The sequence below is a fragment of the Limulus polyphemus genome, unplaced genomic scaffold (genome assembly GCF_000517525.1).
Source record: "Limulus polyphemus unplaced genomic scaffold, Limulus_polyphemus-2.1.2 Scaffold409, whole genome shotgun sequence".
Taxonomy (NCBI): domain Eukaryota; kingdom Metazoa; phylum Arthropoda; class Merostomata; order Xiphosura; family Limulidae; genus Limulus; species Limulus polyphemus.
The window spans coordinates 333,237-348,968 of record NW_013666019.1 but is presented as its reverse complement, the minus strand read 5'-3'; the positions used below and the strand labels follow the sequence as shown (position 1 = coordinate 348,968).

Sequence of the window (15,732 nt, the reverse complement as noted above, 5' to 3'; positions counted from 1 at the left end):
TCTTAAAAGGAACAGGTATACTGACAACAAACATATAAATAATTTGAGTAGCCTTAAAGCTTCAAATTAGAACTTTTGGTACTATATGTATATAATATACTTCCATGTTGAAAAAAATATGTTGAATGATAAACTTTGCAAAAGCAATATGAAGAAATGCTCATTTGCATATGGTTTTTGTTTTCAGTAACATCATTCTTATAATGATGATTCTTGTCATTCATATATATGGTCATACATATGTCAAAGCATTTCCCCTGCCAAAGATACATTACAGTGCATTCAAACAGTTATGTTAATTTGAAATAACCCTAAAACATCTCCATTTTGAATGTTTTCTTTATATAAGGGTTACCAGGAAATCTGTTTGAATTCCTTCTGTAGTTCTCTTCATACTGGTTAATTGTAAAATAAAGTATTCAATTTTATTATTATTATTATTATATAAAAAAGAAATCACAGCAAAATTTGTTAGGTTTTTATGGAATAGGTACAACAACTATACTATTTCTACATGATACCTATAACATCTAAAAAAACATTACATTAATACTCACTTGTTCCTGCAATTTTGTTACACTCTCCTGTCCAATACTTGAGAGATCTAAAGTTACAAAAAATTCTACTTAAGTATTATGAAACCTTATTTGAGTATCACATCTCAAAATTATTCAAATCAATATCCTTTAACCTCAATTTTATTATAAATATTCCTAACAAATTATGTAAAAGGAACGATTCAATAAAATTTGATTATCATGTTATATCTTTTTATTATATACACAAACACAATCAAATTTTAACACACCTACATACTGATATAACCTTTAAAAGTCATGTTTGTAGTGCTAAGTATTGTATCATCTAAATCTAAATAATTAAGTTAAGTAAATTTTGTTTTGTAACTATCCAGTTGCTTTATCCAGTTCATTTATTGATTCAATCAAAACTTACTAAGTTAAAGTAAGGACATGCAAGTCTGTCAAAAAAGTATAATATGACAATAAGTACATTACATAGTTACATGTAATACTAAATTGACAAAACTGTATTACCCCTATGCATATGGGAGTGGGCCTTTCATTCATGTCTCAATCTTTAAAATGTTAACTTCAGAGTTTAATTAAACAATTTTATTATTAATCTGTGTCAATAAATGTGGCCCGAAAACATAGTTTGTAATTCAATTTGTTATATTATCTAAGTTTTAACTACTTAAATTCATTAAGAAATATTTTTAAAATTCTCAATCTTAATTTTGTTTTGTGGCATGTGATGTTTCTGAGCTCAGATTCCTCCACTTTCAGATTTTCTAACTTCAAAAGCAGGCTGCTGCAGTTTCCAACCAATTAGAAACACAAACTATACATAATTACAAACAAGAATCTAAAACTTGCGCCTCTTTGCAAGATATAAATAACTTTGTCAAACCCACTAGAAAAGCTCCTCCCCTCTCTCTGACCTTTGAGATTATTTTCTAATGAACTTTACATGACTGAGAGACCTGTTTACAACAGAAAGAGCAGATTCTTCTCTTCATGATAACTACACATTGTTCAGTTTAAGTAGGAAAAGTATTCAGCTGATACAAATTTCTTGTCTTGTATTAACCATACTGTTTCCCCAAATGGACAACGAAATTTTTTAAAATTTGTTTATAACTTACTTGGAAGGTTGAATAAATTACAATAGTTTTGGGACATTCTATTCTAGTGATCTGTAGCTTTTAAATACACATTTGAAAACTACAATAATTACTTTTTGGAAACCCAATAAGGCTTAAGGAAGATGACTTTAAGTAAATATTTTTATTTTATAACAAATGTAACTAACATGTAAAAATTATAAACTTCTCAGCTTAACCTAACAAAACTTGAGTAAAATAAAATGTCTAAAGTTCCTAATCTTGAGCTAAGCAATGTGCATGTCATGTGATCCTGTGCTGTTTATATTATAGTCTGCTGAAACAGCTAATGGTTATTTGTGGATGCAATTAGTACTGTTCTTGTGAGTACAAAATACTGCAATAAAACCATAAAAGAAAACATGTGAAAAGAGTAACAGTTCAGAAGAAAGAATGATATTATCATTATATTGTATATTTTTCAACTGTACATTAATGATTTCTCTAGAGACCTGAAAATCAAGTATGATGTTATTGTTAGAGTAGAGATAAAATATAAAATTTTACAATACAAAAATAACAGTTGATACTCATTTAGGAAATTCTAGAGCTTATGTAAATAAACTATGAAAACTGCATAAATATTACCTTTCAATGAAGTCTTATTCAGACTGACCCATGATAGGCATAGGAAATTCACAGACATTCTTTTGTAGACATACATTACCAAAACATATGATTTTTTTGTGTACAACAGACTTTTAACGTTTAATAAAAGCTTGCCAAGTTTCATGAAGATAAATTTAGTAATTTCAGAGTTATTGTATGTATAGCTTCAGAGTTCTGGGGTTAATTTAATGGAATGAACCTCTCACAAAGAGTTAATAGCAACTACCAACTAAAATTAAATGAATAACAGTAGTTTACATTTAATAACACTTAAGATGCTTTCAGAAGTTTTAAAAAAAAACAAATATAAAATAAATCTCAGTTGATTAAGACTTAAATATGATAGAATGGGTGCATTTTTTAACAGGTATATTTAATATTTTAACAGCAGTCTTTAAGAACTTCTAATAAACAAGAGAAGTGTACTCAACAACATCCAAACAGTTACTTGAGAGTAATATGTTTAAAGATAACTAGGAGGAAATATATCTGGTATTACATAGAAACATTATGTTGTCCAAAATATTAAATCAATAAAAATTAGAATGCTTAAGAAATTTATATTTTACTTACTGTGTTCCATTCCAGTTTTTTATTGTGTTGAATTTACTGATACTATCCTTGCCAGTAAAAACTGTGAACTCTCCATCATCTGTATCATTTTTCTGAAATAAAAAATAGTTTATTTTATAAGTTGAGTAAATATTGCATAAAATACATATGGCTGACACTATCCTTGCCAGTAAAAACTGTGAACTCTCCTTCATCTGTATTATTTTTCTGATGTTATCTCTCCCTCTTCTACAAAGACTTGTTCTACTATTTCAAAATATAACTTCCTTGTATTCACTTTAGCTTTTCTCATAATGTTATATAACCTAATTTTGGGCTAAAATAATGTTGAAGATGTACAAGTTGTTGTACCTAAGCATTTCTTAACACATAAAACAAAAGCATATTTTCAGTAATGCAAACATACTCAATTTTTATTTATAATAATTGAAAACGAATAAGTTGTTATAACTAAAAATTCTGTAACATATAAAAAGGAGCATGTTTTTTTTTATTATAAACATAATCAAGTTTTATCTATAACACTCTTGAAGATAAATACGTTGATATAGCTAGGAATTCCATAACACACAAAATGTAGAAAATTATTTCTTATTATGAACATAATAAACATTGATTTTTTTAAATTGTATGTAGTCAGAATTAATAACGTGGTTAGTAAAAGCTTGTTACGTTTAATAATGAAGTGTTTAAGAACAATAATATTAAGCTTAAAACTAGTGATAAAATCATGTAAACATAAAATCATGTAAACTGTAGATGTTTTCTTTCCACATTCTTTTTAATTTCTCCATTTTGGATTTCAAATCAGAGGCATGATAAAATAGCATTTATGACTTATTTTTTGTCTTCCACAAGTCACTGCCCAAGAGCCCTTTCACAATACTATAAATTGTCAGTTAGTCACATATCTTAGGCCTATTGGTTTCTAAATCTATACCTGCTTTTGCCATTTATACTGTAAATAAATAATTATTGGTAAAAACCTAAAAGTACCATAACTATACGTGTATTTTCTGAAACTTTTAATTGAATTATCACAAACTATTTTTACGGATACCTTATTTTATGTAAGTAAAAGAATGGCTGCATGTTTCATTTATGAATCTCAAATTTTTAAGTAACTTCTTTTTTTCACTCACTTTGCACCAAACCCAGAATCATAATTGACCAAGTTGCTAAATTTGTACATGCATACAAAAAATACACGAACACTATGAAAAATACTTACTCCATAAAACCATCCAAAGTATCCATGAGTCTTGGGTACATCTGGATGGATCAATGGAGCAATTACTGTCAGCAGATCAGGATATCCTTCATAGGCTAGTTGCTTAACTTTCCGTTGTATGAAGATCTTTTCTCTCGTTAGAAACATAAGAATAGATGCAGCTATTTCTTCCAGGGGACTGGTGTTACGTAACCACGAGGCTGCTGCCTGAATAAAAGAGAAACAATTACTATTCTAATGATGAATTATATTAAAATTATTGGGGGGGGGGGATTTAATACAGAAAGCTTGAAAATCAACAATAATGTGTTTAAAATGCAGATTCTAAATACAATCAAGTCTATCAACTAAACATATATCTGCTAAGTTGCCAGCTACTCCAAATGTAAAATGCAGGTACGTACCAAGCTTTTAATTAGATTTTTTTGGTTACTGATATACACCTCACAGACTTACTAAGGAATAAGAACTTATCATTGTACTGAAGATTATACAGAGTGATTATCAAGAAAACCTCAGTAAAATGGTTACATCTTAAAAACTACTCTTAGGGTGACTAGATTTCACCAAAGACATTACAGAATTGTATTTTATTTGGCAAAGTTTGGTAATGATAAAAAATGTATCAACAGGTGCTCAAGATGCTTTCCCTCATTAACAATCAGCACATCAAGCCTATCTTCAGATTAACTTACTATAAGCATCATCTGTTCTTGACAATGTTCAATAATCCCTGCAATGTCATTTCAAATATCACTTTCATTTTCATATTTTGCTAATTTTGTGAGCTATTCCAATAGACATTAACTTTAAAGAAATCCCACAGCAAAATCCCCATTGGTGCAATGTACAAGTACCTAGCCAGCTACTTCTTCCAATGAATGGTTTATGATTTTGTCTTCAATGAAAGTGTTTGTTAAAAAGCTGCCCTGTCTTGTTAGAAAATGATGTTCTCAATGCTCAACCCTCAAGGTGTGGAACAATAAACTCTTCCAAATTTCCTCATAACAAACTACACTTATCAAAACAGATTAGGCATAGTCAGTTTCATAAAAAAAAATCAATGAAATGACAACTGATGATTATAATGCTGATAACTTGTTCTGTCAGTAAAATGTGTTCATGCCATGAACCATGAGAACAATTATGCACTCTGTAGGCTACAACACAGCATGACATATGAACATCAAAAGCAAGAAATAAAAAATATTTGTTATTCTTAATTTTGGTTTTACTTACTCTTGAAACAGAACCATATATTTTCTCTGGTGATTTATATTTATTTATATTTATATAAAACTTGATGATTTATAAGCAAAGATCACAAAGAGTCAAGGTAAATGTGTGTAATGAATTTGTTAGGTTCCTTCCTTTTACTTGGGTTGCTTCATGCATATGTTCAAAAGCTCAAGATGCATGTGATGAAAGATGTAATTTCAGAATGAAAGAAGTTTAGACACACAAAAAGTCGTTGGTTCCTGAATAAGGAAATTGTCTGGCTTGAAGGAAAACTTGTCAGAATTCTTATTTATTTCTCAAAAGCAGTGTGCAAATTGTAACTACGTAATAAGGGGAACTCCATTAGTATAGTGAAAGCATTGTGTACTGTACTGGTATTTTCATGTATATGAACATACCACGAATTTAATCACCTCATTTATCATTCACTAATTAAACCAAAATTAATATTTAATACTAGATGTACTTGTGCAGAGTCCTTGAAAGTACTCCTATTAAATATACAAAGTGACAGACTGAATCTGGTTATTTAAAAGTTGGCAGCAGTAATTTCAAAACCTACATTTTTATTACTTGTAGTTGACTCAAACAGACTATTGAAATGTGTGTGTGTGTGTGTGCACTTACCAACATTGGAAAGTTGACAGTTGTTATTACATCATTTTCACTGCCTACTGATAGTTCAGGTTTGAAAACATACTTTTTTACTTCCCTGTAGGTAACCGTGTCATTGTTGTTCCATGTAATATTCTCCTTGGTCCACCAACTTCTATATAAAGACACAAGATGTATTTCATTTCTTGGCTAAACATGATGTTTTCTAGCACAAAACATTAACATAATATCAATGGGTGTTCTACAAAACTAGTTATGTGTTCATGGCACATAAAACTAATAAAAACAGAAATAAGTAATCACATGGTAAAGACAAAATTATTTGTAAAAGGTTAGATGTACACAATATGTATCAAAATTACTTATTACAAAAAAAACAAGGATAAATAACAACCTACCAGGTTAATAAACTGAGAAAAACAGACATTAATTACAGTTGGAATTATCAAAACCTAACTAATGAACTTGAAATTAAATGCCTATCATTGAACATATTAAATCAACTAAAAACTACCACAGTCACAACAAAATTAACACTTTTGTTTCAAATACAGTTTGCTTTAAAATTAGCTCTAGCATTTTAAAAAGGAACCCAATAAGAAATGGTAGGAACACCAAAGCAGTTTGATCCATGTTGATGATTTTTACAGTATAAGGTACTTTAGCTAGAAATATTCATTATTATATTACATTGTAGTCCATACACAGATATCAGAGACAAGGTAATTATTTATTCAGTAAAATCTTTAGTCATCTTTATTTCAATTCATAATTAAGAGTAGAAATTCTTAGTTTAGACCTAGTGTCAATGTTTTTGGTTATGTTATAAAACAAAAATTAAAACACATACTGAATATTTCTTAAAAATATAATATTTGTATATCTTTAAAAAAGTTATAACTGAGATTGATGGGTTAACATATGACAAACTATAATCAACATCTATCTTGGGTGATTTTGGTATTAAGTTATAACTCACACAAAAATGAAAACAAAAAACTTTCACAAATGATGATGACTAATCTTAATCACAAACTTTAGCCATCAAGTACTTAGAAGTATCACTGTAATATATGGTATGAAATGTTTGACCCATTTGGCACTATTTATTGAAAAACTAGTTAAGGTTTCCAATAATGAATGTGGTACAATACTGGTATGGGGCTTTACTGTCTGTAGTCTGCAAGTTGAAGGTTTTCCTTTGTCCTACCTCCCAGTAGTGCAGACTTGCAAAAACTAACTTGTTCACTTTCCTGCTAATCAGTTACCAAGAACACCATGTACACACTATCAAGGTCAAGCAGTAAAGAGCTCTCTGATAGAGTAAGTCAGTTTTGCTACATTGAAAAACATGTTCTGCTTGAGGATACACTAGTTACAGGTTGTACATGTATGTAACTTTAAAGCTCATTGGGCATAACAAATGTCATTCTTGAATACAGCATTGTATTCAAAGTGTGCTTCTCTTGTTTCTTTTAGAAGTTGAAGAGAAAAATTCAGATTCCTTAAGATGTTTCTTTTAATTTGTGAAATTAAAGCTATGATATAATGGAATTTAAATAGTGTAATAATTAAGATTTTCTTATATTTACACCATTTTTTAATAGCACTAAATGTATATTTTAACATTACACTCAGGGGTATCCAGAGCCAGCCCAGACTCCAGGTTCAATAATATTATCGGGCTCCCCTTTTCATTCTATTTAATAACTTTTGCTGATTTTTCATAAAAAGAAATTTAGGTGACAAATTTCTTCCTGAATCCATGAAAAAGCAGTAGCTATTTTAGCTCATTAAGTATTAAGCATTTATAGTGAGCTTTGGAATATCCCACTGCTGGGCCCCTCAACAGAACCCAGGCCAGCTGCTCCCATGTCCCCCCCACCCCCTTCTCATCAACCCTGAATACATGAACTATATTTGCACATGAATCTAATTCGATCTTGTGAAATATTATAATTTTTTATTTACACATAAATGTAAGGCTTTGGATGAGCTCAATTTGCTTTGAAGTGATAGGCTACTGAGTTTAAGGTGTGATGAGTTCTTTCAATAACACTGAAGGCTCTACTTAGCTGTGTTTCAAAACATAAGTTTCTAGGTTCTAAGGAAATTTATATATTAAAATGAAAGTAATGAAAAAGTTATTAGCATTAAAAATGTTAATATTTAATACTATATATAGTCAATAGTTCTATATTAATTAACACTTTTTATAAGTGATAATTCAACAATGTCAGTATTAACTCATGATATAAACCTTTCTAGTGTACAATAACTAAAGCATCAATTTTAACTGATGAAATATTTTCAAAAGTATCATGTGACACTACAATACTAATACTAAGTTGCAAGACAATAACTTAACAGTTTGTGGAAAAATTAATTTACAGTAGTGGTAAAATGTCAATACAAACTAACAAGAAAGCAACCTTATACATTTTCTAACATCAATTGAAGTACCACAATTTTGAGTTGTCAAAATTCAAAATGACATAGGTCTCTCATAGGTGGAAAATAAGGCATCAAGTTTCTTCATCTTGAGATTAAAATATGCAAAGGTGACAGCACAGTTGAAGAGACACTAATTACTACATCTACAAAAAACAAATTAAAAAAATGACATCAACAACAAAAAATAATAATTCTACTAGTAGTGACCCAGGCAAAAAATAATAAATGAAGGCACGGAATGTTAATGAAAAAATAGTCAGTAATAATCAACAATATCAACTGTAAGTTGTTGTACCTCATTGTATTTAACAATCATAAATATGGGAATGATTTGGAGTTGAGGTACTCAGTGTCATCAAACCCAAAATATTTGTATATAATATACACATTATGTCCTCAAATACTAGAAGTATGGTAAAGCTACATCCTTACTTATGCTCCCATGACAACAATGAAGATTACCTGTAAGTGTAAGGACCAATCTCCACAAGTTTGGGTTTGCTCTTTTGCTGAAGAAATTCCTCTGGATTGGTCACATTAAAAAAGTATATTTTTTGGTATAATGGGAGAGGAATATCTTTCCACAGTTTGTATGACATTGATCCTTTTGCAAGAGGCAAATTCTGAAAGTTTTGTTTCAAATATATGAATAATTAAGACCTGATATTAAAATAAACTATGTAATTTCAATTTTACAAATAGATCCTTGGTGATTTATACACACTGTACATACATATATAAACATAATTTTCTGAGTATTCTTTTCTTAAAAAGGTTCTGAAAACTGAATTTTAGATACTTGGCTATATCAATTTACAATGCAATTTTGTTTTTTTAATTATCCATCAGAAACAATTACTACACAGTTGTATTTATTTTCAAGACTTTGAAAGTCTAAAAGCATTTATGAAATACTTTATAAAGTATTAGCAAAAATACCATACAAGTAAATACATAGTATTAACATAAAGATCAGGTGACTAGAAATAAAACCATATTGCTCACCACCAGGGGTGAAATTCTGCTGGTACTCACTTATTTTTTAAGGCAGTACTAGTACCGGAACTTATTTGAGTTGCTTTTTTATATTTTATGTTTACACGTAGATTTTTTTTCTTTTTCAAAAACAGGTTCACTTCACTCAGTTGAGTACCTCTACTTTTTTTTTAGAATTTCACCTATTCTCACCACCATAATATCAGTCTTCTAATTTCCCAGTACTTAAAAATTTTGATTCATACCTAAAATTTGCTTTCTTTCTTGGCAGTGTAATGTTGTCACATGTGCACTGAAAATTATTGTTATTCAATAAACTTGTCACTCCATAATGTTAGTTATTACTGACTATCATAATAAGAATCAGCTTATCTAAATATGAACTAAAAGAACAAAAATAAAGCAGAGTAAATCAAAGTCAAATCATATCAATATAGGAATTATATACATGTATACAGCAATTAAAAAAACATCCTTACCTTTTGTATGATATAGCTGAAAATTAAGGGGAAACAATACAGAAGAATCAGGCCAAGCACCAGGAGAGCAATACCTACTCCTCCTGTTATCACTATGGAAATAAATAAAGAAAACACAAAACAAACAATAATTTTTATGCATAAAGAATCTCAGAAAATAATATGAAGATTTGTTACATATAGTTTGACAGTGATTTCATCATAAGCAATCCACACACATTTATGACACCTATAATGCTGCTATTATTTTTTATAGTGCTCCTATACTACAGTTTTATGTGACTTGGAAAAAACAAGAAACTTGTACTAATTTTGATCCATTGGAAAGAAAACTTACTGATGAAAATAGAGATGGAAAATATTCGATCCAATAGGATATTGCACTATTTGAGGAAATATGATCTAATCAGATAGCATTTCCATCAATAGATTATGTCACAATTTCATTTAGACACGATATGAAACCAACAGTATGTAATTCACATGTAATATGTATTGCATCATCTAGTCCACTGGTGTTTCCCACTAGATTCTAAACACAGTAGCATTATCTCCAGAATTAAATAGTGGTAGTCATCGTAACAGTCATAATTCAGATCAATAGTTGTTGTGTAGTTTAAATAAACATTACACCCACCATATGTTCTGCCTCTGTATGCCACAGGTGGTCATAGTAATGGAAGTGACAGGAAGGGCAAGCACAATCCAAACAACAGTCTCTGTGGGAAATCGGGGTGTAAAGAATTCTCTTACACTTCCATGTGCCGCATTCTCATAAACGGCCTGCAATGGCTGCTCACTCATATAGAAATTTACAGCCTTATTAAATTTTCAAAAATGATGACAAACTAATTGGTTTAATACTACACTATAATGAAGTGGTAGGTCATGCCTACAGTGCATTTTTAGTATATATGTATGTATAGTCACATCTACTATCCAATCCAAAAATATATGAATCCAACCAGTTATCAGGAGCGTGATATTTAAAATCCGATATTTGACCAAAACTATTATTTGTTTCTTCCTTAAACGAAACAAACAAATACTGTTTAAGAATAAACAATTACCTGGGACATGAACCAGGTGAACAATGTAAATCATAACATAAGTAACAAAACAGATTAATAATATTTGAAATTAAACAGTTATAAAAGAAAAACAGATGGCTGAAAGTTTAAAGTAACCAACTGTACAAAAAACTAATTAGAAATATTATGTTTGGAAGTAAACATTTACACATACAACAAAGCAGATGAACAGTGTTTGAGAGTAAACATGTATATAAGAAATGAAACATTAATATTATTAGAGAAAAAGAGAAGGACAGTGTTTGAAAAAACAAGACTGCTGAATACATTGTCTATAGAAACATTTGTTTAGTGCATGTTACTTGTTTTTAGAGGAATATGTATTTTATGTATATTTATTATTATATAAATCTTTTTTTTGTTAAACAGTAAATCATTTTGTGATGTGTCATAAATGGTAAAATTCAATTTTTCTGATTCCTTTTCATATAATTAATTTACCAAAATGAAATACAAAACAAAAAGAAATGTACTTGGTTGACTAATATTGAATGATTTGTTTTTGGAAAGCTTATAAGAATTGAACTAATGTACTTACAAAAGTAAACATATATAAATGATACACATAATCATTAACACAACATGTATCAGCATATGAAAAATGTGCCTCTGTCTAAGTAAAAATTGTGTAAAAAAGAATAAAGTACTGAGGTAAGATCTCATAACAAAAAACACAGTCTAATAAAAACATGTTTACACTTACACAGATTAGAGTAGTTAATATTCTTTGATTCATTGTTCATAGTTGAAACTTGAAAATTACAGTTAAAGTAGTACAGTCTTTATAATATTTTACCTAACCCAGTTTATTACTCGTTACACATAGCCATACACGTACATAACATTAAATGTCAAGCACATTTATAGTTATCTATAAATACAAACAGCATTAGATCAAAGTAGTTTCCACTAAGTTTTCATATATGAATAACAATGAACAATTTTGACCTCAAAATGTTATTTAGCTGACATATTTTAAAAAAAGTCCAGGTAAAAGCAAGAGGTAGCCAATTTTTTTAACACAGTAAACATAAAGCCCTCTTATTCAATTGCATTTTTAGCTCTGACTATTTACCTCCTGAAGTTAAATAAAAATACATGTATTTAAATATATATAGCTAGTAGATTTGATACGAGTTATTCACGTAATATATATAAAACCACCCCTAATTAATTTACTTTTTAAGATTATTACATTTCCTAAATAGCAAAGTTACCAGATGAAAACAGTCAAACTGTACTTTCATTTGTTGGAAATCTAATTATTTCAAATTTTATGAACATGCACTGTAAAAAGTCATTAATGTTGATAAATCAATTCTCTGCATACACAGAATTTTTGCAAATTACTCATTATTCATTTAGCATCAGTTATTATATGATGTAGCAACTCCTAAAATATTAACTTACCAACTGAGAAACAAGAAATTTACTATAATGCTTATTTATTCTAACACTTACTATACAAGAGAGCTCTTCCAAATTAACTGTATTATCAAACATCTGTATATTTGCAAAAAAAAACATCTACCAGAAAAATTAACAAGTACTATTTCTAAGACTCACCTGTTTTTTTAAATCCAGCCCACATTTTTGATATTCAAAAATTGTAGTCCTGTTTTTTATTTTCTTCTTAGCACCATAACAGGAACATCTTTTAGGTATATCTTTAGCACTTCATTTGATGTTTGGAAACAAACTGTTTTCAGGTAGAATGTATATCAATTCCCATCAGTTTTCAGACTGTTCAGTATCCTGAAGTGATATTACAGTATATATACATGTAATTTTATGTTAAAAGTTTAAAGTATAAAGGTAATTTCAAAGAGTTTTAAAGAATAAACTTCTTAAACTGCAATTTATTACACAGTATTAAGTTTCTACCTTCAAAACTGGATTAAAATATATTTCATTGAAACAACAAGTATTCACTGGCTGACAGGTTTCTGTGTTTAACCTGATTATAGTGATCTTAAAATGTGGCAAGTACATCAACAATTTTAAAAACTAGTACTCCTTGAAAACCACTGGTTGTGCAATAACACCCACTTTTCCTTGTGACTATGAAAACTACATGGCTGACTTCACATGGAGCTGACTCAGATCTGATACTCAGTGTACTGCATGTTCACTGGTTGTAAACAACACACTTACACTAGACAACTATTAAATCAGTACAAAAAAAAACTTCTTTTACAACCTCCCACACCCATGCTGGCTAAATAACCCCATGTGACACAGTAAAGTCAACATATTAAGGCAAAAAGAAAAAATAAAGTAATTTCCTATTTAAATAACATAGTTACTAAGACCTGTTACAGATAAAAGAAAAATTAACTGTACTAACAGAAAAATATATTAAATAGGAAGATGGGTGATAACAGGAAATAATAAGGGGTAAGGGGAAAAATATCCTCATGTAGAAAATTTTTCAAGAAGTCTACCATGCCACCAACTGGGTTATCACTTTTTTAAAAATGTTTAAGGTTTCTTTAAGAAATATTAACATTGGGACCCTGTTAGTCTGTGGTAGTTTTGGAAGCACTGTTAATAAGATAATATATATATTTTTTTAATTCTTATTAAGCTATATAAAAAAAATATAAACCATTTACAAAAAAAAGTAGTTACATGCTTTACACCAGTAACAAGACTGTAGTTGTACTTGAGATATCAAAAGTTCTTATTTCTTTTAACACAAACTTTCAAAACAAATTATTGGATAATAAACCACACATGCATGGTTTTATAACTGAAAGTTTACCAGAGGCATATATATATATACTGTTGTATATCCAAGCATCCATATACAAATGTACTAATTAAAAATTACATTAACTGCAATCACTAATCTGAAACCAATCACTACCACCTATCGTTATAATGTTCATTAAATAACTACATACTACTAAAAACATACTTTGACATTTTACCATATGTTAACATCAAACATTATTAATGAATCAAAAAAATAGTTTTAAGATTACACAAGTCGACACAAAGGCAACATGATATTATAAGCTAAATCCTGTAATCGCTAACTTTAAAAAAAATATATTTTAAAACAAGCACAAATTATGATTAACTTTTATTAAATGTTTTTCGGATAAATACGGCAGCAGTTTTATGCAGGTGACCTATTTTTAATAAAATACTTTAAATATTACTTACCAATTCACTAACAATTTCACGAAGATGTAAGAAAAAATAAAGCCTTACGAAGAACTGCAGGAAGAAGGCTAACAGTAATAGTAATAATAAATTTAATACTAATACGAGTATTAATAATACTATTAAAACTTTAAAATTTTAATGCAAAAGTAAGTAGATTGTATAGTCTAACGTATTAAAAATAAGGAACTAAGATTACATTATTTTTCACTCTTACTTTTAGAATATGGTCCTCATTAACTAAGAACTACTTAAAAGATAAAATTAAATCAAACCCTAGTTATATAAATAAGTAAAAACGTATATGTCAGTAACTAAGTAACCTCATTCTTATTGAAGGATCGGCCTTATAAAACCCTATGAATACGGGCCCTTTCAATTATTTAAAAATTACAGCACTTGCCAGTATTATTAACACCAGCTATATATGTGTGGTAATCCACTATAATCCTATGTAGGTAATTATTGCCATAGGATCTCTCTTCATCCCGCTCGTGGTTGAAGAGTACTATACGCTGCATGACAAAACAAAACAAACAAACAAACAAATCTGGCTTGAAGTATTGATAAATGATTATGTAAGGTTTTTTTTCCGTACTTGGGTGTGTGGTATTAACAAACGTGTAGTGAAGCCGCCTAAAGAAGTCCGGGAAAGCTTTGAATGCTGTGGTACATAATTGTTGATATTCGAATGGATCACTACACATTCTTCTTCTCATTTCCAAAACAAACGGTCCCTGTGAGACAGATGGTCCTTCAGGAAGGTGGGGTCTGTAAACTCTATGCCTGGGCTGGGATCAACGAATCCAATGCGGCGATGCCCAAGAATTGGATGTGAGGAGAAACGGGAGTACCTTTCGTGGTCAAAGGGTCCAATTAGATTACACGCACCGTGGCCAATGAAGTAGCGAAAAATGGCGGGGCCTCCCTGCTAAAACCCTGCCCCCCCCTGAACACTTCACTTTAACAGAAGCTGTTCCTCGTTGTTACCTATGCAAAACTTCTCGTGGGACAACACCCTTTTCCTACCATTTTAAAATAGACTCACCTGCTCGCTAGTTGCCTTGGCAACAGCTCTGAGCAAATAATCTATTTAGTATTTTCTGCACCAAAAGCGGCAACAGGGTTATTAAACTTATCAGTCACTACGGGTTCCGGGTGGAGTCATCTAACAAAGTTAATACAGGCTTGTGTAGACTCCAGAGCGCGAATTACGATGTATCCCTGGCTTCCCTGCCAACCTTATTGTGTTTTCAAAATTCTGTGGGCCTCTGAAATGTGGGGATGTACCTGGATAAGTTAAAAGTAATTGGGGGCTCTCCTGCTCTGTGGGGGTTGCAGGGGCATTTGTTACGCCATTTGTCTGCTTGAATATCTCTGTAGAGGAGAATGTCCCCTAGTGGCACAGCGGTATGTCTGCAGATTTACAACACTAGAAACCGGGTTTCGATACACGTAGTGGGAAGAGCACAGACAACCTTTTGTGTAACTTTATGCTCAATTCCAAACAAACAAGTAATGGAGAAATGGATTTGTAATAGAGAAAGCTGGATTAGTCGACATGTATATTACTTAAAATTTTTAAATAAA

The 15,732-nt window shown here is 30.0% G+C and overlaps 1 protein-coding gene across 1 annotated transcript; it reads right to left on the bottom strand.

The window, feature by feature from the left end:
• Positions 1-546: 546 nt before the first annotated feature.
• Positions 547-14,234, bottom strand: LOC106458049 (scavenger receptor class B member 1-like). Its single transcript, XM_013917503.2, has 8 exons — positions 14,143-14,234; positions 12,538-12,726; positions 9,881-9,972; positions 8,868-9,028; positions 5,964-6,105; positions 4,098-4,304; positions 2,867-2,958; positions 547-604 (listed from the first exon to the last, which is right to left on the bottom strand). The coding sequence occupies exons 2-8, from the start codon at positions 12,560-12,562 to the stop codon at positions 547-549; spliced, it is 777 nt and encodes a 258-aa protein (XP_013772957.1). The 5' UTR covers positions 12,563-12,726; positions 14,143-14,234.
• Positions 14,235-15,732: the final 1,498 nt, after the last annotated feature.